At 46.9% G+C, this 25915-nt stretch overlaps 2 protein-coding genes across 2 annotated transcripts in view; both read left to right on the top strand.

Moving 5' to 3' along the window:
* The window catches only part of LOC311604974 (zinc finger protein 560-like), a 225943-nt gene extending 212964 nt beyond the window's left edge, over positions 1-12979 (top strand). Inside the window, exons 5-7 of the mRNA XM_084795253.1 lie at positions 10661-10787; positions 10975-11035; positions 12808-12979. Coding sequence (XP_084651379.1) covers positions 10661-10787; positions 10975-11035; positions 12808-12907 — 288 coding nt within the window. The 3' untranslated portion in view covers positions 12908-12979. The remainder of the gene's footprint in view (positions 1-10660; positions 10788-10974; positions 11036-12807) is intronic.
* The window catches only part of LOC311604965 (uncharacterized protein), a 43043-nt gene continuing 30077 nt past the window's right edge, over positions 12950-25915 (top strand). Inside the window, exon 1 of the mRNA XM_084795238.1 lies at positions 12950-12987. Coding sequence (XP_084651364.1) covers positions 12982-12987 — 6 coding nt within the window. The 5' untranslated portion in view covers positions 12950-12981. The remainder of the gene's footprint in view (positions 12988-25915) is intronic.

The raw sequence follows: 25915 nt of genomic DNA, 5'->3' as shown, positions 1-25915 counted from the left end.
CACATCCTCTTCTCAGGGCCCAGGCCTCTTCAGGGTTGGGGATAGGCCCAGACCCACACATCCTTTTCTCAGGGCCCAGGCCTCTTCAGGGTTGAGGATAGGCCCAGGCCCACACATCCTCTTCTTAGGGCCCAGGCCTCTTCAGGGTTGGGGATAGGCCCAGACCCACACATCCTTTTCTCAGGGCCCAGGCCTCTTCAGGGTTGAGGATAGGCCCAGGCCCACACATCCTTTTGTCAGGGCCCAGGCCTCTTCAGGGTTGAGGATAGGCCCAGGCCCACACATCCTCTTCTTAGGGCCCAGGCCTCTTCAGGGTTGGGGATAGGCCCAGGCCCACACATCCTCTTCTTAGGGCCCAGGCCTCTTCAGGGTTGGGGATAGGCCCAGGCCCACACATCCTCTTCTTAGGGCCCAGGCCTCTTCTCGGTTGGGGATAGGCCCAGGCCCACACATCCTCTTCTTAGGGCCCAGGCCTCTTCAGGGTTGGGGATAGGCCCAGGCCCACACATCCTCTTCTTAGGGCCCAGGCCTCTTCAGGGTTGGGGATAGGCCCAGGCCCACACATCCTCTTCTTAGGGCCCAGGCCTCTTCATCATTGGGGATAGGCCCAGGCCCACACATCCTCTTCTTAGGGCCCAGGCCTCTTCAGGGTTGGGGATAGGCCCAGGCCCACACATCCTCTTCTTAGGGCCCAGGCCTCTTCAGGGTTGGGGATAGGCCCAGGCCCACACATCCTCCTCTTCGGGCCCAGGCCTCTCAGGGTTAGGGGTAGGCCCAGGCCAACACCTCCTCTTCTTAGGGCACATGCCTATTCAGGATTCACCCCAGAAGTCCTAAAGTAGGCAGGCACATGGGACTGCTGGAAATCCCAGCCCTCCTTGGTGGACTCTGACTTGTCCTCTGCCTAAGACTGCTGCTCTTCCTGAAGCAGTGGTTTACCCTGTGATGTCACAGAGGCCTGGCCTCACCTCACTCACTGAATCACAATGGGCAGCTTGCTATCCTGGACCCCTTGTGCCTGCTCCAACACTAACTATACCTTGTCTCCTGTCTCACCTCTGTGCACCATGAATCCTTTAGCTTGAGTTGGTATTTTCTGTTTTTAGCTGAGGACTTGCCTTCAATGCCTTCGTTTTGGAGGCAACAGTTCAAAACTTTTAGGTGAAGAGTGTGGATAAGTAGCAATCCATCTCTTTTAAGGCAGAGCCCAGTGTGTTAGGGGCAGAGACTCCTGAGAGCATCTGCTTTTCGTGTCCGTCCTCAGGGGACCGTTCACCAGAGCAACTGTGTGAGTGAATGGCCATGCTGCCCAGCTTTGCTCAGAGCCTCCGTCTCCATGGGCTTGCAGGTCTCGCAGTGCTGGCCTGGCTTTCTCAGCCCTACTCTGACCAGAGACTCTGTCAAGTCCATGTTTGCCCTGTGCTGCAGCTGCCTTCTCTCAACCTCTGGGTTTCCATTCTTTCTCATGAAGGGGCTGCAGATGTAAACCATGACAGTCACCCAACACTGGGGATTGCTGGACACCCAGCCTGTGGTGCCACCATGCATTCTATGGAGTGGCCCAGAATGGTGTAAAGTTTCATGTTGAATTGTAAAAAGCTATAAACCTCGATTTAAATTAGTCTGGTTCTGTCTTCAGAGACAGAAAGTCCAGCTGCAGGCAAGAGAATATTTTACATAGTCACACTGTGTGTGTGAGTGTGTGTGTGTGTGTGTGTGTGTGTGTGTGTGTGTGTGTTTGTGTGTTTGCATTCAGGGAGCCTCCCTTGCAACATGACTCATGAACATGAGGATTCTGTTGGTGTAATTTAGAGACTGTGGGAAGGTAGAGTTCCTGGTGGAAGGACAGGTTTTACAGCAGGTGAAGAGTTGATGCTTCTATGTCGTGAGCCTCGGCATGTGCTGTCTCCTGCACAGCTTCACTGTGGCTCTAGCTGGCTTTCCAGGATGGAACACAGGTTGTATATTGCAATATGTGGGCACACATACTTGTCTTCTTCATTACTGTGAGAAAATGTCCACTCTCCCCAAACCATCACCCTCTCCTGGTAGAACCCGGGGTTGTCTTAGTTGATTTTCTAGAAGAGGCCTTGGTACCCTGCACACCTGCATTCAAACTGCCCCAGGAAGCACCGTGGCCATCAGAACTTGGGCAGGAGGAGTAGGGACGTCACTAGGACACACAAGAGAAGCACAATACTAATACTAACACTGCCCAATACAACCAAGCTGGACATTGTGGAAAGCTTGGCAGACATGGCTTCTTCATTGTTTATGGTATCAAAGCTAAAAAATCTTTCCTTTTTATTCAGACAAGAAAGAGACATGTTGCAGGATATTAGATCACTCTGTGAATTCTGAGATTGTGTTATTTACTGCAAAACACAAGTAAAAAAAACCCTGTGTCTAGCTGTGGTGTGGTCAGCCTTGGCACACACCTTTAATCCTAAAGTTTTCTGATGACTATTCCAACAGGATTAAATAACGTAAGCCTTAGATTAACAGGTGGAGCAAGCATCCAGTTGACAGTGAGTGAACATGGGAGAAACCATAGGGAGTAAGAGGAAGTCAGGAGGACAGGATAGAGAGCTGCACAGGAAGCAAAAGGGAGGGACATTCAGGTTTATGGGTTTTAGAGATGGAGTAGAGAAGGGGAAGTTTTGGGGGTGTGACCCTGGATGTGGAGGAAGGTCAACTGGGTGCTTTCTCTGCCTCTCAGAGCTGGCAGCCTTTCACGCCAGCATCTGGCTCCTGAGTCTTCATTGGTAAATAGAATGATTGAGATTTTGTCTCAAACAAAGAAACAAAAACCAAACAAACCCAACACAGTGAATCCTAAGCTGAGTACTCTCAATTTGGTTATTGCAAATAATAACAAAAACTAATAATGATGATGATGGTGGTGTTGGTGGTCATGATGATAACGATGATGGTGCAGAGAGAGGGAGAGAAGTCTTCTCCCGGACCTGCAGATCCTACTGTGCTCTGGCAGTTAGGGTCCAAAGAGCGTCCAGAACCCTAAGCTCTTCCATAGCTCCTAGGAAGATGTAATTCGCTGATGGGCTGTCAGAAAGCCCTTTAGTGAAGAAGGTAAGAAGCCCAGGAACAAAGTGCCCAAGATTCAGCATCTGATGACTCCACATGTCCTGCAACACAAATAACAACACAGAGCCTGAAGAAACAGCACAGGAATAGAAATAAGGAGGAGGCTGCAGAACATGCTGAACTTGTAGCCACGAGAATGGAAGAAGCCAAGGAAATCACCAGGAACAGACTGCCAAGAGATGTGGGCCATCTTCACTGAGCGCGCTGAGGCACACCAACTTTGAGCCATGTCCAGACATGTCTAGGCCTTCCTGCTTAGCATCACCATAGCCATTGTGTTTTGAAGTCTCCATTTTTATCCTCAGCTTAAATTAAGTTCAAGTTCTTAGCTTTGCCTTTTACTTACAAGTCAATACTTGCTGGATGTTCTGCTTGAATGAATGTTCTAGGTTCCACTTAAACAAAACCACACTATCCTGCCATGGTCGTTTCTCCTGGAATGGTCAGGAACCGGAATGTCCCAAGCTCCTCTCCCCTCTATCTGAGCCAATCATCTTCAACTGCTTTGTTTAGCTAGTCAACATGGCGCAACGCTGACCTCCCCTTGCTTCCCACACCTGCTTATCTGGTTGCAACCTGGTTACAGTTTTTCTTAGAAAAAGCCTGCCTTAGAAATGGCTCAGTGTGGCAGGCTTGGTGGCCCAGGCCTTTAATCCCAGCACTCTGGAGGGAGGCAAAGAAAGGCGGTCCGTTGTGAATTTGAGCCCAGCCTGGTCTACAAAATGACTCTCGGACAGCCAAGGCTACATAGAGAAACCCTGTCTTGAAAAAACCAAAACAACAACAACAACAACCAAAGAAATGGCTGGGGGTCACAGTTTGGCTGCTGAGTCCACTGTGTCCCTGACTGGTCAGTGTTCAATAAACTTTCATCATTCTAAGTCTGGTGTCTGAGTGATCAGTTCAGGGTATTCTTGAACCCCAAAAGAGCTTCTTTGTTCTTCTGAGTCTGAATCCAGCCAAAAACAAGTCTTCCAGAGTAAGAAATAAATGATCAAACCTTGAATATTTTCAGGCCTGTCCTTCTGGTGAGCACATTGTAGCTCTGTCAAAGCCCATAGAAGATGCACACCAAGAGTGAACTCTGCTGTAGATCTCTGGTGGCAACAGTGTGACCATGAAGATTCTTGGACCAGGTTGTCGGGGGTGGGGGGAATGCTGTAATGGAGAGGGTTCTCAACTTTGCTGTCATCCCTATTGCTAAAAAAAAAATTGAAAGATTGTTTTTAAAAAGTGTTTCCACCTCAACTCTCCAAAGACCCTTTGATAAAAACTATCTTTGCTGACATTTGGAAAACCTCTCCTACTTTCCAGTAAACATAGAAACGTGGACTCACCCTTCTACTAGGTCAGCATGACAATCATGTGGATCAGTGATTTAGAAAGAATATTTTATAATCCCCCACATATAAATAAGAAAATGGCCTTCTTATCCTATCCTCCATCTTTTAGCCATCTTGGTCTTTTAGGCCCAAGATAATGGCCTAAAATCAGAGCTTCAAATCAACCAACATTTCTTCCCTGTAGTTTTTTGTTTTTCAAGAATACTAAAGAGGTGTTTTTCAAAAGGAAAAGTGGGTCATACAAACATGCTTTAGTTTACAATGGAAATTCTCTAAGGTGGGACAGGATCAAAGAGGATCTAATGACCCCCCAGTCACCGGTCAGTCACCTCCCAAACTACTGAAACATTATGGTGTTGTCCCCAGTGTCACCCACACCAGGAAAATTTCAAAGCATCTTCCATGTTACCCAGTACATATTCTGAATGAAAACATAAGAACAACAGATTTATAACTAAGAAAAATTATCAATCTCATAACATAAACAATGCAGATGGTGTCCACACTCCCCAATAACTTCTCTATTCTCAACACTGCCTATCCATGAGGGCAGCCCACTACAACGTGTCTGCTTGTCATTGGCGTCCCTGGTCGTCCCGTAGGCTCTCACCTTTTGAGGGCATCCGAGGGAGCCACGGGAGTTGGGGCATCATCTCATCCTACAGCCACCTAGATGTTTAAAATGTTTCTTTTTCTTTCCAGTTTTTGTGGATGAGATGTCTGTGTGTCTGTCGGTCTGTCTTGAGATCCTGAGACTTGAACGCAGTGTCTCACATGTGCTAGGCAAGTTCTCTGCCTCTGCGCTGTATCTCTTGCTTCTAAATATTTGGGGGCTTTTATGAGTACACACTGGTGACTGGGTTTTCTGTTGCTCGGTTGACAGGGTCCCCATCTCCTTCTTTCTCTTAATTCCTTTGGAAACTAGAAAGGAAGCCAATTTCTAACTGTAACGGCCTCTCTCCAACACCCTAGCCACAAGATCCACTTTTTCTCTTAGAGACAATCAGGTTGACATGAGCTTGGGACTCTTCTGTGTCACCTCGCAATTGCTGAGATTACAGGGGTGGGGACAGAACCCAGGGTTTTGCACACACTGGGCAAGTTTCACCACTCAACTATGTGTTGATGATTCCCTTCTTCAGGGCACACCAAAGGCCTTGTGAATGTACATATCAACTCATTCAGCAAATATTTACAGAGCGCCCACATGGGCCTCTGACCTGCTCCCAGGTCCATTCTCAAAATGTACACTAGAGGGCACTATGCTCTCCAAATACAGGCTTCCATGTGCTATTTGGCCCATGCTATTTCTGTATCCTTCCTAGCCCACTCAAGAAGAGTCCCAGACAACTTGCACTTTAAACTGGGGGTACAGCAGGGTGGTAGAATACTTCCCTAGGATCCTAGCAAGTGTGAGACAATGAGTCGATCCACATCACTAAAAAAGAAGAAAAAAAGAAAAGGAAAACAAATCCATCATGTGAATGCAAGGACAGAAATGACATCCCGCTCAGACAGTTTTGTTAAACACACACACACACACACACACACACACACACACACACACACACACACACACACACACACACACTAGAGACGTACTGATTTTGGGATCCTATAAAATTATGAAAACTAAAGACTGTTTCCACTCCAAAATTAAAAAAAAAAACAGTAATATTGCTGTTCTCCAGCTGAATTGACCCATAGGGCAAGCCATTCATTTGGACTGCGCCTAGACACAGTGAGCTTTGTCAGTCAATGGGCTGAAAGTCTGGTTCGTTCCTATCCGCATATAGTCAGAAGGGGTGGGGCAGGGGACCAGCAATCGTGGCCTAATTTTGGCTAATAATATTTAACCCTATCCCCAAGGTTCCTTCTTTTCACAGAGTGTGATTCTCCAAGTTTTCCCATTTCCCTAAGGCCAGAATCGTTTTAAAGGAAATTTTCAGGAAGCCTCAGGGTGACAAACCCCATTATTTTAGTGGAAAACTATCCTGTTTCCGGAAACCAGGGGGCTAGGCTGCAGGGCATGCATAAAATTGTAAAGGGTCTATTTCTACCTCAATAGATAAACTGCCATGTCAGACCTTTCTGTTATTGAACCAGACATTTATAGTGGGCATCTGTATTGAAAGGTGAAAGGCATCAGGGTTGCTGCTCTGCCACAGCAGTGGAGAGAACCACCTTCTAGGGCTCTGTGCAGGTGACTGACACTGTCCCTTTGCCCACTCACTTGACCAGCACTGGACAGGAGTGGATGTCACCTGGCTCAGTCAGATAGTCCAATGAGTAGTCTTCATGCAGGACTGGAGTGCCTGTAGTGTCGTGAGAAAGGACTCATTGGAGAGTTCTGCCAGCTCTCCTCTCTCAGCCTGTGAGACAGTGGAGAAGGTTTTATAAACATGGTCTCCTAGGGTGTGCATCCCTCCCTATGTAAGGCGCAGCTGCCAAAGCAAAACAAGGGAAGGAGGCTTATCCAGTCCTTGGTAGACTCTAATGAGGGATGTTAAAGTCCTTTTGGTTTTTTGTTTGTTTGTTTGTTTGTTGTTGTTTTGTTTTGTTTTCTCGGTGTCCTGTTCTTTTTACATGTTCAAACTGTGGGATCTATATGCTCAGTGGTGTTTTCAATCTATGTCTAAAGCTTTAGCTATTAATTGAGGAAATTTGGCTATGAAAGCAAGGTCATTCATTGTTGGACCCATTGCTAGGGGGAGGCCAGATCAGGGGACCAGTTTCTGGAGTTTTTAAGCTACTATTTCAGTAGTTTTAATTCAGTTGGGAGAACGCTGTTACTGACCTGGAAAAGGTATGTCTGAAAACTAGCAAGTACTTTTATCCTCCCTAATGAGGCCAGATCTTGGTGAAGTCAGTTTTCCCAGAGTTCTTAGGGAATCTTGCGTTCTCATTTAGAACCTTCCCTGGGTAAGGGCTCCCTGTTTTAGATTCACTTGAACCACATCTGCCAGCTTTCTGAGACATCCATGCCAGGCTGTCCTGTCTAGTTATAACATACCTTGGTCTGTGAAATCAGGCAGTTTTGTGGAGCCCAGAGGAGCAGCCTGGTGAAGGTTAGGTACCAACAGTCGTGTCCGTTGTCTTTGGGAGAATGATCATCTCCTTAGGTGTCCACCATCAACCTGTGGATTTTAGGTGTGCGTTTCTTTTTTACCACGGAGGGTCAGGCAGGAAGGGTCCTTGTATGTCATCAGAATATCAAAAGCCTAGTCCTTTCAGGGTCCTTTGTGTGGCAGCCAGGTCAGAATTCCAGCAATGGATGACAACAATTTGTAGGGGAAACCATATAGTCTTTAGGAGGGCCTAGATTTTTTTTAGTGTCCTTTGACCTAGTGCTGAGAAGCCCTTTTTCTGTAGATCACTCTGTGGACATGCCTAGTCATGAATAAAAGCACAGTGGCTGTCCATTTATTTGGTGATGGTGAACTTTACTTTTCTCACCCTAGAGTTTGGGTCAGATTACTGAGTCCTGCTCTCTGGCCTGAGGTCCCTGGCTTGGGACAGATTGTTTCAGTGAAAGCAACTGCTGCAGCTTCCCGTGTATCTCACTTTATGTTGCATCACCTGACAATCATGGGCTAGCACTTGTAACATCAGACAAGAGAGAAGCCATGTTGTTGGAGGTGAGTTTCTCTCACCAGACTGGAGGATGGGCCAGGAGCAGGGCCCGGTACCAGGTCACACAGGCATTAGACAGGCAGTGTGCTGCTGCTTCTCAAAGGTTGGCCTCAATCATGTCATGTGGTACTGTGAGTGTAGCATCTTGTGCCCGAGTTATCTTGTTTGTTTTCTTCCATTAAACTTGCTGTAGTCACGTTAGACCTGTGGGCTATCCTGTGGCTACAGGGTCCAGTCATTTAGTAATTGATGTTACAGGGCATTTCTAGGGCCACAAAGTTTGAGTTAGAACCCATTTTGTCTTGTGTTTAATATATATATTTTTTAAATCTTTAATCTCTTTTCTAATATCTGGTGACAGTCAGGTGGCAAAGGAAACCTTTTTGGCCACTGTCTTTAAACAGTTCCCTTTCTAAAAAGAATATAGTAAAATATAGGGGAGGGGAGCAAGGGGAAAACAGGAGGGAGGGAGGAATGGGAGGATACAAGGGATGGGATAACAATTGAGATGGAATATGAATAAATTAATAAAATATATTTTTTTAAATGCTTAACTTCTCCTTGGTCCCTGTGGGCAGAAGGAACATCTCTTCTGTCCTGGCTGTGTTGTCTAGAGGCAATCCCTTGCCCAGGCCAGAGCTTTTACTTTTCTCAGAGCATGGTGGTTTTATGTATCACTGGTTGAAAAGAGACCTATGTTATGAATGAGAAGGGAAGGTAGAACTTTGAATTTTCCTTTGGGCTCAGTCCAGGGTTATATTTCCCTTTTCCAGGACTGCTTAACGTAGACACGGAGCGGAGGGAACATTCACCTGGGGGAACTGTTTTCCCTGCCCGGGTGCAGTTCGCTTCGCTGGCATGGGTGGGGTAGAGAAGAGACTTTTATTCACCTGATACAGTTGTCTCAGACTTATTGCCTGTTTGCTGACCTGCGCTTAGTTTTGGAAGCTTCTAGCTCCATACAATCTAAACTAGGCCTAGAACATGTCCAGCCTCTGAGACTTACTGCTTAATAAGCTCAGCCTTTCTTGTTCTTAGTGAGCTCTGGGCCAGCTGGTTCACCTCAGCCATTCAGGCTCTGCTTGGCCTGAAACTAACTCCAGATTTTCTCTATGTTCTGACTCCACGTTTTCTGGCTCGTTCTATTGTGTTTTCTCATTAAACTTCTCTCTGTAAAATTCTCCCAGCAAAACCACCTCCTCTCTTTCTGCATTACACACTTAAGTAGCTTCCCTTTTTTTTCCTATTCTGTCACACCCTTCTCTGATTCACCACGTTTTCTGCCACTCAATTAGACATCCCTTTCAATCATGGGTGCTTCCTTCTACAAACTAAATTCCCCTCCATTGTTTGGGATTACAGCCACGTACTACCACTCCTGGACCAAAGCTTTTCTTTGTTTGAAACTTGCACTATGCCAGGCTGGCCTTGAACTCAGGTCGGCTTGCCTCTGTCTCCTGGACTAAGGAGTGTTTGTATTCCAGCCGGATTCCACAGACCTAGAAGGTCGTTGTGTGGGGTCTCCTGTTAGAAAAGCCATATGAGAAATTAAAATCCCTCTACAGTGTGGCCTGGAAGACAGGCCTGGCCCCGCCCTACCTCCAAAAGGGACTGAACAGGAGCCAAGCAACAAACCAAGCAAGTGCTCCTCCTGCTACTGCGCGATAGGGGCAGGCTTGCTTTTTGTTTGTTTGCTTAGTTGGTTTGGTTTGTTAGTTTGTTTGCTTTTCTGGGTGACCTGCCAGAGCCAGTAGGATGGTTTCAGGTCAGAGTTGTACCAAACGGCGCTGGTGAGATGCCTAAGTGGGAAGAGGGCTTGGCATGCACGCTTGACGGCCTGAGTTTGACATGAGGGACCCTAATGTAGCCCATGCAGGCCTTGTAATGAGTGTCCTGTGTCCTGGACCAGGCCTCCAGGAGTGACCTTGTGCTTCTTAAGAACTTAAATTTTATTTATTTTTATAGGGTTTTTTTTTACATGTATGTATGTACATTTTGTGCATGCAATGCCTTAAAGAAGATAAAAGTTAGTAATTTTGATAGAATTTTTAAAAAGATTTATTTATTTATTATTATGTATATAGTGCTCTGCTTGCATGTACTCCTGTAAGCCAGAAGAGGGCACCAATCACATTACAGATGGTTATGAGCCACCATGTGGTTGCTGGGAATTGAACTCAGGGCTTTTGGAAGAGCAGGTGGTGCTCTTAACCACTGAGCCATCTCTCCAGCCCCCTTTTGATAGAATTTTACTGATAGTGCTCAGTAGTGCTGCCCTGTTTGCGTGTCTCTGTGTACATGTATTTGTCTCCTGCAATGCCGTATCCTATCCAGTGTGCACAGAAATGAGAGGCGTGATTCTCCTTTTCTCTTCCCTTCTAAAACAACTTGGTGATTGCATTTGAAATTCTGTGACATGGAATTAATATGTTGAGCACAGGCAATTAGGTAAATATATATTCAATAAAGTACATTTACAATGGGGTGAATCTTACTCCTTCTGTTACCTACCTATGTATAATTCATATATTTACACAAATATACCCTATATATGCATACATGCTTATGGTATATGCTAGGATGCAGTGACCTATGAGGACGTGCATGTGAACTTCTCTAGGAAAGAGTGGGCTTTGCTGGATCCTTCTCAGAAGAGTCTCTACAGAGATCTGATGCTGGAAACCTACTGGAACCTCACTTCTATAGGTAATGATGTAAATTTTCCTTCACTTTTTTAGCTTAATGGAAAATAGTCTTAGAGATGGTTACTCTTCTGTATTTTGATTCTGAAAGAGGTAGAATGTAATGAATAAATTAAGTATTGTTTATGGAAGATAATAATTTAAACTTTGCATAAATTTCAGAAGCATACATTTATCTTACTATATTTTAGGCTACAGATGGGAAGACCAGAATATTGAAGAATATTGTCAAAGTTCTAGAAGACACGGAAGGTAATTTTCATGTGTAAGCCAGTGCATGCATGCCTCTGAAAATGTTTTAACATAACTGCAGTGTTTTAATGAAAAAATAGTATAAACAAGCACAGCATTGTGAGTATTATTAAATGCTCACAGCCGCGTATACCTCAATGTCATGCTTCAAGGTCTCGAAAAAAGAAAAAAAAAAGAAAGAAGAAAAGGCAAATGCTGTAGGTCGCACCTGTAATTCCTGTGCTCAGGGAGGCAGAGGCAGGCAGACCCCTGTGAGTTCTAGGTCACCCTGGTCTACAATCTGAGTCTAAGACAGCCAAGGACACACAGAGGAAGCCATCAGATGAGAATGAGTTCGTAGCCATCAGGATGCCGGTGGGCCATCCTCCTGAGGACACCAAGCCCATCATCCTTTAAGCATCTTTTCACACAGTTCTGTTTCCTGCCTTTACTGGGCTCACATTGCCCACAATGCCAGGGACTCTTCTCGTCAGTCACCTCGACAAATTCAGGCTAAGTTCAGTCTCAGTGGATTCTTTTTCCCATCTCAAGAGTTAACTAAAATCTGCCTAAATCATTTTATCCAGAGTTTGGCCTTACCAACTCCTGATCAATTGTATGGGGCTGGAGTTCTCCAAACACAAATCTAATCCTCCCATCTTCCAGATGTCAACCTTGAAATAGCTTCTGCTGCCTCCCAAGTAAACAAGGCAGTGGGGACCAGCATCTAACCCTACCCTCACAAGGGTCACTTTTGGTTAAGAATTCCAGAGTGTCCAGAATATCATATAAATTAATTTATGTACAACCCAGTGTTTTAAACAGCAGCCCTTTAATCCCAGCACACTGAAGGCAGAGTCACGCAGATTCGTGTGAGTTCTGGGCTGGGCAGGTCTAATGCTGATTTTGAGGCCGTCGAGAACACACAGTGTAGGACTATCTCAACAACACAACCAAACAACAAACAATAAAAACGTGTGTTGTATTGGATGTGCTTGAGCAACAACAAGGCTGAGTGAACAAAGGTTCTTTCAGGCACATGGTGCACATGGCATCCTGAAGTCAAACCTCAAAACCCACCAAAAATCTGTAAGGAGAGACTCCTCAAAGATGCCTTTGACCCTCACAGGCACCATCCTACTCACACGCCCAGCTCTGCCACAATGGTTTTTTTTTTTAAAGTGGCAAGCCTGGCCTAGAATTCCATCTCCCACTCAGGAGGCCTTGTAATGAATTGGGATGTTTCTCTCCCCAGAGATATAGAAGTGATTCTGTCTTTATTAAGATAATTAATTTTGGGGGCTGCAGAGTTGGTTCAGTGGTTAAGAACACTGTCTGCTCTTCCAAAGGTCCCGGGTTCAAATCCCAACACCCATAGGGCAGCTCACAACTGTCTGTACCTCCAAGATCTGACACCCTCACACCAATGCACATAAATTAAAAACTAAATAAAAATATTTTTAGAAATTTTTTTTAAAGATCTTAATTTTTAATTTTTATAGGTCTTTTACTGCATGGACATGGTGGACCACATGCATGTAGTGGCCTGAAAAGGCTTGAAGAGGGTCTCAGGTCCTCTGAGATGCAATTACAGAGTGTTGTGAGCTGCCATGTTGTTGCAAAGAATTGATACTTGGTCTCCAACAAGAACAGCCAGTGCTCTAAACCCGATGAACCATCTCTTCTGTCTTGATTCAGACACTTACTGTTGTATTTTGATTCCCAGGAGCTACATGAGAGGGAATGTTAGGATACAACATTTCACTGCAGGCTGATTTGAGTTCTTCCACCAGGGCTGAAGAGATGTCGCAACAGTCGAAAACATTAGTTGTTCCTCCAGAGGATTGGGGTTCAATTCCCAGCACCCACTTGATGGCCACCAACTTCCTGTAATTCCAGTCCCAGGGGATTCAATCAGCCTATTCTAACCAGAAAGTGCACTTCACAGTCTATGACGACAGACATACATGCAGGTAAAATATCCATGTGTGTGTAATAAAGGTCACCAAAAGACATCCTCATACCACTCCCTGTCGCCTAGGAGCACAGAAGACATGGACAAAGGGAACGAAGTGTCACTTCACCTGACAGGCAAGAAAGTCCCCGGGTGACTTACGTGCACAGCCCTCAGGAAAAGGTGGCCTGTCCTGGGTTTTGCAAGTCCAGAATATGGCGGCTGTGAGACAGTACAGCATGCTGCTGCTGCTGGGTGTTGAATGTGATCACCAAGAGCGGGTCTGTCAGATGGAAGGCGGGAGGGCACGCACCCCGGGGCCTCTGCCATATTCATAGTACAAGGGCTGTAATGGGTGGTTGCCAGGGTGGAGATCCCGGTATCATGCATAAGTGTCACAGGCCCAGGACAGCACCGTGGAGGATTCATCATACGTGACACCCAGCACCTTGGCTCCTTGGGGAGTCACTGCTCAGATGGGTGGCAAACAGCCGTCTCTTCAGTTCCCAGATCCAGCGATGTGAGAAGGACCCACAATAAACTGTTATGGTAAAAAGAAACTCACTTAAATGCTGATGGTCATAGAAGAGACTCAGTCTTCACTACAGATGCTGTGTAGTCACCGCCTGAGCAGGCCTGAGGCAAAGTTCACACCACAGAGACAGACCTTGGTGCATGCTGCTAAGGGTGTGATCAGACAGATCCTCTATGAGTATTACTCATTGTATTACTCCTCCTTTTTTTTTTCTTTTTGGTTTTCATTTCTTTGCCAATTCAGGGTAGAGCTGGGTGTTCAAACCACAGAAATGCACTGGAGATAAGTATTTCCAGGAAATAACTTGATTATTTGATAACATAGTGGGAAGTTTGTAGACTCAATTTTCTTAGCAAATATATTTTTATTACGAACTTATTAAGCATGAGTACCTCACTTAAGAGCAGACTAACCTCAACAATAGGAAAATAAGATTAAAGAATACAATAATGACACAGAAAGGATATCAGTTGCAAGGAACAATTCTCCTGGCATAATCAACAGGGTTTTTCTGCTGGAACTTTGAGCAACCAGAACTCGGAACCTCAACCAGAGCCCAGAGCCCTGAAGCCTTCCCTCGCACGGTTCTCTCTAGGGCATCTTGAGGTGGAGCAATGAACAGCCAAAACTGTCCCAAGTCTCCAAAGGCCCCGCCTCCTGTTTTTGGCTCATTTTTATACTTCCTCTCAGAATTTGTTCAAGGATGTTTTTTAGATGGTTAATAACCAATCTTTCCCCACATGGTGATTCGACTTCTAAGGGGATAAACATCTCCTGCCCTCTCACAAGTCTTTTTCTCATACCCCACCTGTGATCTAAACAGAATCCATGTTTCTCTCTCCTTCAGAAGTTAACAGTGCTTTGCTTCCTATAATCATCCTGACAGTGTGGTGAAAGGAGTTCTATTTTAGTCAGTGGTTGTACTAACACAGCAGGCTGTTGTTGCTGGGTTTTTGTTATTGCGGTTGTTGTTCTAGTTTTGTTTTTTTCTATTGTTTTTAGTTTAAACATTTTTAAACATCGTGATTCGTGCCATTGAGACATTTGTAAAGACATATGCCACAACACATGTGTGGGTGTAGAGGACCTGTGGGAGGTGCAGCATCTCTCCAGGTTATAGATCTCAGGCCCTCAGACTTGGAGGCAAGTGTCTCTACTCACTCAGCCAGCTAGCTGGCTCCTCCCATGGCTCTCCCTTCTAATCCACCCATTTTCACTCTATTGGCTGTAGTTTTTTTAATCCTTTTGGGGGTAGAGAATAGCTGGCAGTAATTGTTGGCCAGCATCTGCCTACTGAGCTTGAAACAAAAACATATTTTGAGCCAGGGTCTGTTTACGTCCCCCAAATATTTTGCCTACACAGTCTGTAGTCATAGCAGGCCTTAAACTTGTCATGCTCCTGCCTCAGCCTTCCTTGTGGTGATTCCAGGACTGGACCACCACTCTTACCTTTAGGGAAATTAGCAACAAGTGTCTGTCTTCTTTGAAGAAGTTATTTAGGTCACAGTGTTTCTACTATGCCCATTTGGTGTCATTAATAATTTCTTGTTCTCTAATTAGGTAGATTTCAGCTCTAATCTCTTCTGGTCTCTCTTTGTCAACTCTCTTTCCACGCATTGATACTTTTGTTTCCATTGTCACATGTTAAGGGACATATGTAAAAACACATTTAGGTTGGAAGTGAGCCTTTTGGAAACCAAATTTATCCAAGGCATTCTCAATGCCCTGATAAAAGCACCAAGGGAAGATTACTTTTGGTTTCTGTCTATGGGAGACTTGGGGAGGTCTGGTGTGATGCTTGACCAAGCTTCTTGAGGAAGTCAAGGAACCAGGCTCTTCACCCTGAGAGTCTGTGGTTTGCAGTCTCATGGCTACTCTGTGCTCATTCTGAGGTGTCCTGTGTTCTTCTGCTAACATTGCTAAATTATCTTTCTGATAACTGTCTCATTCTCCACCAAAAAGTGCATCAGAGCTGTGCATCTTAATAACATTTCTTAACATTATATATATATATATATATATATATATATATATATATATATATATATATATATATATACCCTTTTGACCTTTTGAGACAGGGTTGCTCTGTGTAGCCTTGGCTGTCCTGGACTCGCTTTGTAGACCAGGCTGGCCTCGAACTCACAGCCATCTGCCTGCCTCCGCCTCCCAGATGCTGGGATTAAAGGGGTCTGGCACCACGTCTGGCCAGACTTTCTATTTCTGTCTTCTCATTCCAAGTGCTTACCCTGGTCACTACCCTAAAGTGGCTATAATTGTTGGTGTTTGGTGTCATAGACCAAGTTGTTTTTGTTGTTTGGCTGGCTTTGAGGCAGGGGCATCAATTCACTGCACATTGATCTTTGTACACTAGACACCTAATGCCTACAAGAAGTGAACACTGAGTGCAAGAACAGTGCATGGATGACTTTACAGTTCAGGAACAATGCGAAACTCCGCGAGTGTGAGACAGTTTTGTTTTGTTTTGTTTTGTTTTGTTTTGTTTTGTTTTGTTTTCCCTGGAGTGGAAGCCAGAACTTCTAATCATTGTGTTTTGTCCCTTCAGAGTACTTGGTCCCTAAGGGAGAAGCTCCTGTCAGTTAAGCCTCATTAGGCAATCAGGGCGTCCACATGGACCCACCAGTCAGAATGGGAAGGGCACTTCCGGTCCTCCAGGCGAAGACCGTTGGAGAAACAGGCACATGGTGTCCTTCCCACGCTGTGGTCCTCTGCAGGGAGATGTGAGGAGAGCAACGAACCCCCGCCATGGTGAGCTGGGATCGCTGTCCCCAGGCAGGGAGGATCCACTAGAGCCAGTGTGAACTTAGTGCCAAGACTTGGCCGCCCGCGTGATTCCTCCTGTTCCCCAGAGGGCGCTGCAGCTCCAGGCGGAAGCCTGACCTCGAGGTGACTTAGGTGCTCTGGCTGTGGTCTCTCAGAGCCTGGGGAGCAGAGCCCTGTGTGGAACATCCCTGTTGTGACATGACCGTGCAGTGGTCTCCCTGCTGCTTTTTACTGTGACAGGGGAAGGCGGACTCGCTGCCTCGCAGAGCCCTGGCTTCTCCAGTGTCTTCTAGGAGTTCTGCGCTGGGCACTGGACACTCAGGTGCAGGATCCGTGTGCAGTTAATTCTGTGCAGGTGGAAAGTCTGTGTCACTAACACATTTGCATGTGGATGCCGCAGGGGTCCAGGCACCTGTGTTACTAAGTCTTTCTGTGTAACTAGGGTGGCCTGGAACTCACAGTAATCCCCCTGCCTCTACCTTCCCAGGGCCAGGATTCAAGGCCTGGGCCACCACCGCCCAGCTACAGTACACTATTTTGTGGTTGACAGGAGCAAGATCGGTTCTCACCCTTGGTAGACTCTATGGCATCTGGCAGGGTTAGGAAAGTTGGTCCTCACGGAGGAGGATTCAGTGCCCCATCCAGCCCCCATCTCTGAATCCCATGTCCCATGCCCTTGGTGTATTCAGTAATAGGGCTTTGCTGGTGAGATCACAGAAGTGACCAAAGGTGGCAGCGACAATCTCTAAGGTTTGGGGGTCTTTTGTGCTCCTCTGACCAGCAACTCAAAGGCCAGTGTCTCATGTCAGGGTCCTTGTGTTTGAAGGTTTCTCTCGGGCACCTTTGACTTCAGGATACATCCTTGTCTTCTGTGGGGACTTGGGTCATTTGATCTGGTTTGATTTCTAAGACTGTAACAAAGGGCAAAGATACCAGCCATGGACAGAGACACACTGCTCTGGAGGCCGAGCTCTGAGCACAGATCTTGGTCTCCACATGGAGCCTCCTCCACTTGCTGGTTGTGTGTGACCATCTCAGCCTGTTCCTAAGGACTTAGTCAGAGAGGGAAGAGATCACTGAGAAATTAAGCATTTCAGAATAATCCTGTTAGCCAGTGAGACTTCATTTATTGAAAATTACATACAGAGCTAGGACAAGCCGTGTACCAGAAAGATAATGAAAGATGATAAATTTCAGGACTTCTAAGAGTTGCGTAGAAAAGCTCTTGCGATCTGGGATCCTTCTCCGTAGGTTCTGGCAAGGACAGAAGGACTCCAAGGCATCGATGTCTAGTCAGTGGGCATGGATACAGACACAAACACACAGATACACACACACACACACACACACACACACACACACACACACACACATATGCAGATGTTTAAGATCAACACTTCAGGGCCAGGCTTTCCAGGAGACACCATTTTGACTGTCTGAGGCCCCTTTCTTTTGCAGGAGAATGGCTCAGGCTCACATTTGTACTCTTTGCTTCAGGCCCCTTTAGGGAATGTATTAGCACAGACCAACCTCTCTTTTTCTTAAGGTCCAGGCCTTTTCCTGATTTTCAATAGGCCGAGACCCACACCTCTTCTTTGGCCGACGCCTCTTCAGAATTAGGGGTAGACCCAGACTTCTTTGGACACATGCCGCTTCAGGATTGGGGATACAGCCAGATCAACACATGATTTCCTTTGGGCCCAGGCCTCATCAGAATTAGAAGTATCCCCAAGTATATTATTTTTCCTCTGGCCTAGGCCACTTAATGGGTCACAATGGGCCAGTGCTCACACTTCTTATGGCCCCAGCCTATTCAGAGTTGTGGACTGGCCCAGGTCCACAAGACGTCTTTGGTCAAAGCCTCATCATGATTCAAGTTTGTCCCAGGCCCATCATTCTTCCTCAGGCCTCAGCCCAGTCAGGCATTCCGATAGGCCAATGCCAACACCACATCATAGCGCCTCCTCAGAGTTGGTGATAGGCCGAAACCAGCACCTCAGGTTCATTGCGCCTAGGCCTCTTCAGGGTTGTGGAAAGGCCCAGTCTAATACCCCATTTTCTTAGAGCCAAGGCCTATTCAGGGTTGGGGATAGGCCTGGGCCCCATATCTTCTCTTCTTAGGTCCCAGGCCTCTTCAGCCTTGGGGACAGGCCGAACCCATGCCTCCTTTTCATATGTCCCAGGCCTCTTCCTGGGTGGAGACAGGCCTAGGCCCACACATGCTCTTCTCAGGGCCCAGGCCTCTTCAGGGTTGGGGATAGGCCCAGGCCCACACATCCTCTTCTTAGGGCCCAGGCCTCTTCAGGGTTGGGGATAGGCCCAGGCCCACACATCCTCTTCTTAGGGCCCAGGCCTCTTCAGGGTTGGGGATAGGCCCAGGCCCACACATCCTCTTCTTAGGGCCCAGGCCTCTTCAGGGTTGGGGATAGGCCCAGGCCCACACATCCTCTTCTTAGGGCCCAGGCCTCTTCAGGGTTGGGGATAGGCCCAGGCCCACACATCCTCTTCTTAGGGCCCAGGCCTCTTCATCATTTGGGATAGGCCCAGGCCCACACATCCTCTTCTTAGGGCCCAGGCCTCTTCAGGGTTGGGGATAGGCCCAGGCCCACACATCCTCTTCTTAGGGCCCAGGCCTCTTCATCATTTGGGATAGGCCCAGGCCCACACATCCTCTTCTTAGGGCCCAGGCCTCTTCAGGGTTGGGGATAGGCCCAGGCCCACACATCCTCTTCTTAGGGCCCAGGCCTCTCAGGGTTAGGGGTTGGCCCAGGCCAACACCTCCTCTTCTTAGGGCGCATGCCTATTCAGGATTCACCCCAGAAGTCCTAAAGTAGGCAGGCACATGGGACTGCTGGAAATCCCAGCCCTCCTTGGTGGACTCTCAGTTGTCCTCTGCCTAAGACTGCTGCTCTTCCTGGAGCAGGGGTTAACCCTGTGATGTCACAGAGGCCTGGCCTCACCTCACTCACTGAATCACAATGGGCAGCTTGCTATCCTGGGCCACTTGTGCCTGCTCCAACACTAACTATACCTTGTCTCCTGTCTCACCTCTGTGCACCATGAATCCTTTAGCTTGGGTTGGTATCTTGTGTTTTTAGCTGAGGACTTGCCTTCAATGCCTTCGTTTTGGAGGCAACAGTTCAAAACTTTTAGGTGAAGAGTGTGGATAAGTCGCAATCCATCTCTTTTAAGGCAGAGCCCAGTGTGTTGGGGCAGAGACTCTTGGGAGCATCTGCTTTTTGTGTCTGTCCTCAGGGGACCGTTCACCAGAGCAACTGTGTGAGTGAATGGCCATGCTGCCCAGATTTGCTCAGAGCCTCTGTCTCCATGGGCTTGCAGGTCTCGCAGTGCTGGGCTGGCTTTCTCAGCCCTACTCTGACCAGAGACTCTGTCAAGTCCATGTTTGCCCTGTGCTGCAGCTGCCTTCTCTCAACCGCTGGGTTTCCATTCTTTCTTATGAAGGGGCTGCAGATGTAAAACATGACAGTCACCCAACACTGGGGATTGCTGCACACCCAGCCTGTGGTGCCACCATGCATTCTATGGAGTGGCCCAGAATGGTGGAAAGTTTCATGTTGAATTGTAAAAAGCTATAAACCTCGATTTAAATTAGTCTGGTTCTGTCTTCAGAGACAGAAAGTCCAGCTGCAGGCAAGAGAATATTTTACATAGTCACACTGTGTGTGTGTGTGTGTGTGTGTGTGTGTGTGTGTGTGTGTGTGTTTGCATTCAGGGAGCCTCCCTTGCAACATGACTCATGAACATGAGGATTCTGTTGGTGTAATTTAGAGACTGTGGGAAGGTAGAGTTCCTGGTGGAAGGACAGGTTTTACAGCAGGTGAAGAGTTGATGCTTCTATGTCGTGAGCCTCGGCATGTGCTGTCTCCTGCACAGCTTCACTGTGGCTCTAGCTGGCTTTCCAGGATGGAACACGGGTTGTATATTGCAATGTGTGGGCACACATACTTGTCTTCTTCATTACTGTGAGAAAATGTCCACTCTCCCCAAACCATCACCCTCTCCTGGTAGAACCTGGGGTTGTCTTAGTTGATTTTCTAGAAGAGGCCTTGGTACCCTGCACACCTGCATTCAAACTGCCCCAGGAAGCACTATGGCCATCAGAACTTGCGCAGGAGGAATAGGGACGTCACTAGGACACACAAGAGAAGCACAATACTAATACTAATACTGCCAAATACAACCAAGCTGGACATTGTGGAAAGCTTGGCAGAAATAGCTTCTTCATTGTTTATGGTATCAAAGCTAAAAAAATCTTTCCTTTTTATTCAGACAAGAAAGAGACATGTTGCAGGATATTAGATCACTCTGTGAATTCTGAGATTGTGTTATTTACTGCAAAACACAAATAAAAAAACCCTGTGTCTAGCTGTGGTGTGGTCAGCCTTGGCACACACCTTTAATCCTAGTTTTCTGATGAATATTCCAAATAGGAATAAATAAAGTAAGCCTTAGATTAACAGGTGGAGCAAGCATCCAGTTGACAGTGAGTGAACATGGGAGAAACCATAGGGAGTAAGAGGAAGTCAGGAGGACAGGATAGAGAGCTGCACAGGAAGCAAGAGGGAGGGACATTCAGTTTTATGGGTTTTTGAGATGGAGTAGAGAAGGGGAAGTTTTGTGGAGGGACACTGGATGAGGAGGAAGGTCAACTGGGTGCTTTCTCTGCCTCTCAGAGCTGGCAGGCTTTCACCCCAGCATCTGGCTCTTGAGTCTTCATTGGTAAATAGAATGATTGAGATTTCGTTTCAAACAAAGAAACAAAAACCAAACAAACCCAACACAGTGAATCCCAATCTGAGCGCTCTCAATTTGGTTATTGCAAATAATAACAAAAACTAATAATGATGATGGTGGTGGTGGTGGTGGTCATGATGATAACGATGATGGTGCAGAGAGAGGGAGAGAAGGCTAGTCCTGGACCAGCAGATCCTACTGTGCTCTGGCAGTTAGGGTCCAAAGAGCCTGCAGAACCCTAAAGCTCCTCCATAGCTCTAAGGAAGATGGAATTCACTGATGGGCTGTCAGAAAGCCCTTTAGTGAAGAAGGTAAGAAGCCCAGGAACAAAGTGCCCAAGATTCAGCATCTGGCTGACTCCACATGTCCTGCAACACAAATAACAACACAGAGCCTGAAGAAACAGCACAGGAATAGAAATAAGGAGGAGGCTGCAGAACATGCTGAACTTGTAGCCCCGAGAATAGAAGAAGCCAAGGAAATCACCAGGAACAGACTGCCAAGAGATGTGGGCCGTCCTCACTGAGAGTGTTGAGGCACACCAACTTTGAGCCATGTCCAGACATGTCTAGGCCTTCCTGCTTAGCATCACCACAGCCATTGTGTTTTGAAGTCTCTTTTTATCCTCAGCTTAATTTAAGTTCAAGTTCTTAGGCTTTGCCTTTTACTTACAAATCAATACTTGCTGGATGTTCTGCTTGAATGAATGTTCTAGGTTCCACGTAAACAAAACCACACTATCCTGCCATGTTGGTTTCTCCTGGAATGGTCAGGAACCGGAATGTCCCAAGCTCCTCTCCCCTCTATCTTAGCCAATCATCTTCAACTGGGACCCCATGGCTCCATGAAGTCGAGCAGTGTGGGCGCCCTCCGTGTGTCTCTGTCCTCTCTTTACAGAAGTCTTAGGCCTGCTCATAGAGGAAGTAGGCAGTGCAGTCAGTAACTGAAGGTGATGTGGACATTGGGGACGTGGGACTGTAATTAGCTCCTGTCAGCCTGCTGTGCTCTATTTCCTAGCCCTATTTGGAAAGACCATTTGTTACAAGTGGTGCAGGTCTTGAGTTCAAATATCCACAGTTACTCTGGACAGAAGCAGACAAGAGGGTGAGGAGGAAAAGTCTATGTGCAACCCAGTAGAGTCCAGCATGGCTGCTGGGGTGAAACCTCATCCTTGTGGAACTGAGGAGAATGTGGTTGATCTTTGTGTTCTCTAAAAGTTAAGAGAGCAGGGCCCTGTTGGGGTTTGATATGTAGGAAGGGAGTTATCTTGAGGGAGAGGAGTGAAGGGATTGATGATGGATAGATGAATCCGGTGAGAGAGACCCTCAGACTTAGCAGCTGTGTGGGTTACAGAAATGGCCTTGGGCCAGCCCTTCCATGTAGAATCAAGAGGTGAGAGACATTGTTCTGGAGGGAGAGAAGGACCTGATTCTTAGCCGTGATTGGGCGTGGACAGGAGTGTGGTTGAGAGCGGGTAGCTAGTGGGCAGCAGGTGCCATAGGAGGGAGGAGATATGGCTGAGTGCAGGAGGGAGTAAGAGTAAGCGATCAGGGAAGTCGAAGGTTTGGGTGAAACACAGGTCAGAACCCATTGTCCATACCTGAGCTCCAATGGCGAGATGGAAAGAGGTCACTCGGGGAGAGCCCTTAGCCTGAGGAGCGCCAGCCGTAGGAGTTTAACACGATTGACATGAAGTTCTTACGAGAGTTCTACAAAGAGTTTTGATTAGGAGCTGTTAGTTCTTTCTAAGTTCACCAAGGGCCGTGCATGGTATGGAATCTCCAAATGTCGAGGGAAATTGAAGGCTTTGCATAGGGTCTGAGAAGTATGGGAGGAGAATTTAGGGCCATTTTCCAACTGGAGGGAGATGGGGATTGATCTCGCAGAGAAAACGTCGGAGACTGTCTCGAGCCTTATTGTTGCTGGTTGCAGTGCTTCCACACACCCTGAGAAGGTGTCCACCAAGACCAGAAGGAACCTAAGCCATTTGACTTTGGACAAATGGGGGCTATGATTTTGACTTGGGCATCTATTACTTGACAGATTTAAGAAGACTCAGTCGTAGCCCTTAGGAAACACAAATCCTCGGGGTGGGCTGGAGGTTTAAAAAGGAGTTACTGTCTGTGTGCGATGTCTAGATGGCCTGTCTATGTACAAGGTGTAGATGTTCTGAGGCAGCGAGCCTTCCTGTATGTGTGAGGGATGGGGCACAATTATTTTAAGGTTTCAATGCAAGAGTGAGACGGAGAGTGGTTTGTGGGTCGTCGAGGAAGAACTATTGAGATGTTGGGGGGTTGGCATGATAGGAAAGCAAGAGTGGTGATTTGTGCTACCTACTGCTCCCTGGAGAGCGAGAGAGCCACGGAGGGGGGACAGTTTATAAGCCTTTATATATCAAGAGGTGGGACATGTATTGAAAGGAGAAGATGGTGACATAAAGTTTTTTGGGGAGGGAGGGGACTGTGAATAAGAAGCTTGGCAGTTGCTAAATCATGTATTTAGGTGCTCGTCACCAGGTCTTATATCTTTGGCGGGTTTACCTTGGGTCCACAGAAAGGTCAGAGTCCTAGGATCCCAAGGGCGCATCCCTCCTTCTTGGATGCACAGCAGGTGAAGGAATGGCTTAGGTCTGGGAGGTGTAGACCTGAGACTGAAGAACAGTGTGGAGACCCCAGATAGCAGCACCCCTGCTGCTTCCCCGGCGTAATACGCCCCCTTTTGCGCATGCGCAGTGAGTTAACCATATGCACATGCACAGTCAGTAAGCCCCTTATGTGCATGCCTGAAGGCATGATGTAAGGTGGCGTGATTCGAACAAGACATAGAGTGAGGTGGTGTGATCCGAATGCACCAACCAGGAGTGAAAACGTGGCACTTTCTGATAGGACAGGCACACTATAAAGGTTCTGTGGGAGCTTTTCCCGGGGTCACTCCAGGATCCTGAATAAAAACTGCTGCAAGAAGAGTTCCTGGTGTTGGTGTCTTTCCTGCTGGACGGGAGTGGCATCAGCATTTTGGTGGCCTGTACGGGGAATCTCAGAACTTGCGGCAGCCAGGGCAGCTAGCTGGTAAGTTCCTGGTCAGTGGGACATAATTGTTAAGTTCTCAGGCTTTGAGACAATAAAGTTCCGGGGCTCGGACAAAATGGGGAATTAAGTTCCCAGTAAGTGGGACATAACTGTTAAATTCTCAGGCTTTGAGACAATAAAGTTCCGGGACTCGGACAAAATGGGGAATTATATTTTGGGGAAAGTGAAAGAGGAACAGTTTGAAGGGGACGATTCTGGCCCCGAGGACGAAGAATTAGAGGAGTTGGCTGAACAGCTAGATAGCATTATTATACCAAAAAAGAAGGAGACCAAGATTACGCAGCCGTCAGCTCCTGAACTAGAGCCACCTAAATCTCCAGGCGGAATAAGACCCCCGCCCAATATACCAGTGGGAGGTAGGTCTGCCTGTCCTGAGGTATGGAGGCAATTTCATTTGCAAAATGCCCCTCATTGTTACCCAGTTTTTCAAAATGCACAAGGGAATCGTTATCACGAACCCTTGGATTTTAAAATTGTCCAAAGACTGGCTGAGTCTGTTCATGCTTATGGCACGACCGCAGCCTTTGTTATAGCGCAGTTGGAATCCCTAGGGAGATATTGCATGACACCCTCAGATTGGCAAAATTTAGCACGAGCCTGCCTTTCACCTGGCACCTATTTAGACTGGAAAGCTTATTACATTGAGTTCTCAGCTGAGCAGGCAACTACCAATGCAGCTAACGAACAACCGGCATGGGACCAGGATATGCTTATGGGGCAGGGACGTTTTGCTAACCAACAGACAGGATATCCGGCGCAAGTTTTTGAGCAAATTAATTTTATTGGCACAAGAGCATGGAAAGCCCTTCCTAAACGAGGGGAAGTATCTGGAAATTTCACAAAAATTATTCAAGGAGGCAATGAAATATTTGCCGACTTTGTGGCCAGATTAGTTGATGCCGCTAGAAAAATCTTCGGCGACCCAGATACTGCAATGCATTTGATAAAACAACTTATTTTTGAGCAATGTATCAAGGAGTGTAGACAAGCTATAAATCCATACAAACATAAATCTTTAGATGTGTGGTTAAAGATCTGCAGAGAGATAGGAGGACCATTATCAAATGCAAGATTGGCTGCAGCCGTGATGCAGGCAGCCCAAGGAGGGAATAGAAATGGAATTTCTGGTCCTCAAAATTGCTTCAAGTGTGGCAAATAAGGACATTTCAGATGCCAGTGTCCCAGGGGGATTAATCAGAATAGTCAAAATCCTCCTCCACGTACACCTGGCCTCTGTCCCAAATGCAGGAAAGGAAATCATTGGGCTAATGAATGTCGGTCAATAAAAGACATTAATGGTCAACCACTAGCAGCAGGATTTAGGGGAGCACGGCCAAAAAACGGGACACGGGGCCCTCATCCTCAGGGCCCTCAAATATATGGGGCGATGGAGGAGACCAGAGCTCCAGAACAGTGGCTGAGTCTGCGTTCTCCCATAGAATGGCAACGCCCCAGAGAGCTACTAGAGGGAGCGCAGGCCTCGACCTCTGTTTCACCATCAGACTCCACTACTGACCCCACAAATGGGGCCTCAGTTGGTAGCCACTGATTTCACTGGCCCTCTAGCAAAAGACACAGTGGGACTACTAATTGGCCGTGGTTCTACTACATTGCAAGGCCTTACTAACATTCTGGGCTCCATGACACAGCCTGAGTATAGGTGGGGAACCTTGTTGGGTTTTCCAAAACATACAACTGCAATTTTCCCAAGAAACTTCACCACCAATGTTTCGTTAACAAGAGATTTCACCTGATACAGAAAATATGGGCTTTCCCCTTAAAGG

Source organism: Acomys minous, assembly GCF_964271855.1.
Source record: "Acomys minous genome assembly, chromosome: 9".
Taxonomy (NCBI): domain Eukaryota; kingdom Metazoa; phylum Chordata; class Mammalia; order Rodentia; family Muridae; genus Acomys; species Acomys minous.
Note: the sequence above shows the minus strand (reverse complement) of the source record. Positions and strands in the feature narration are given on the sequence as shown.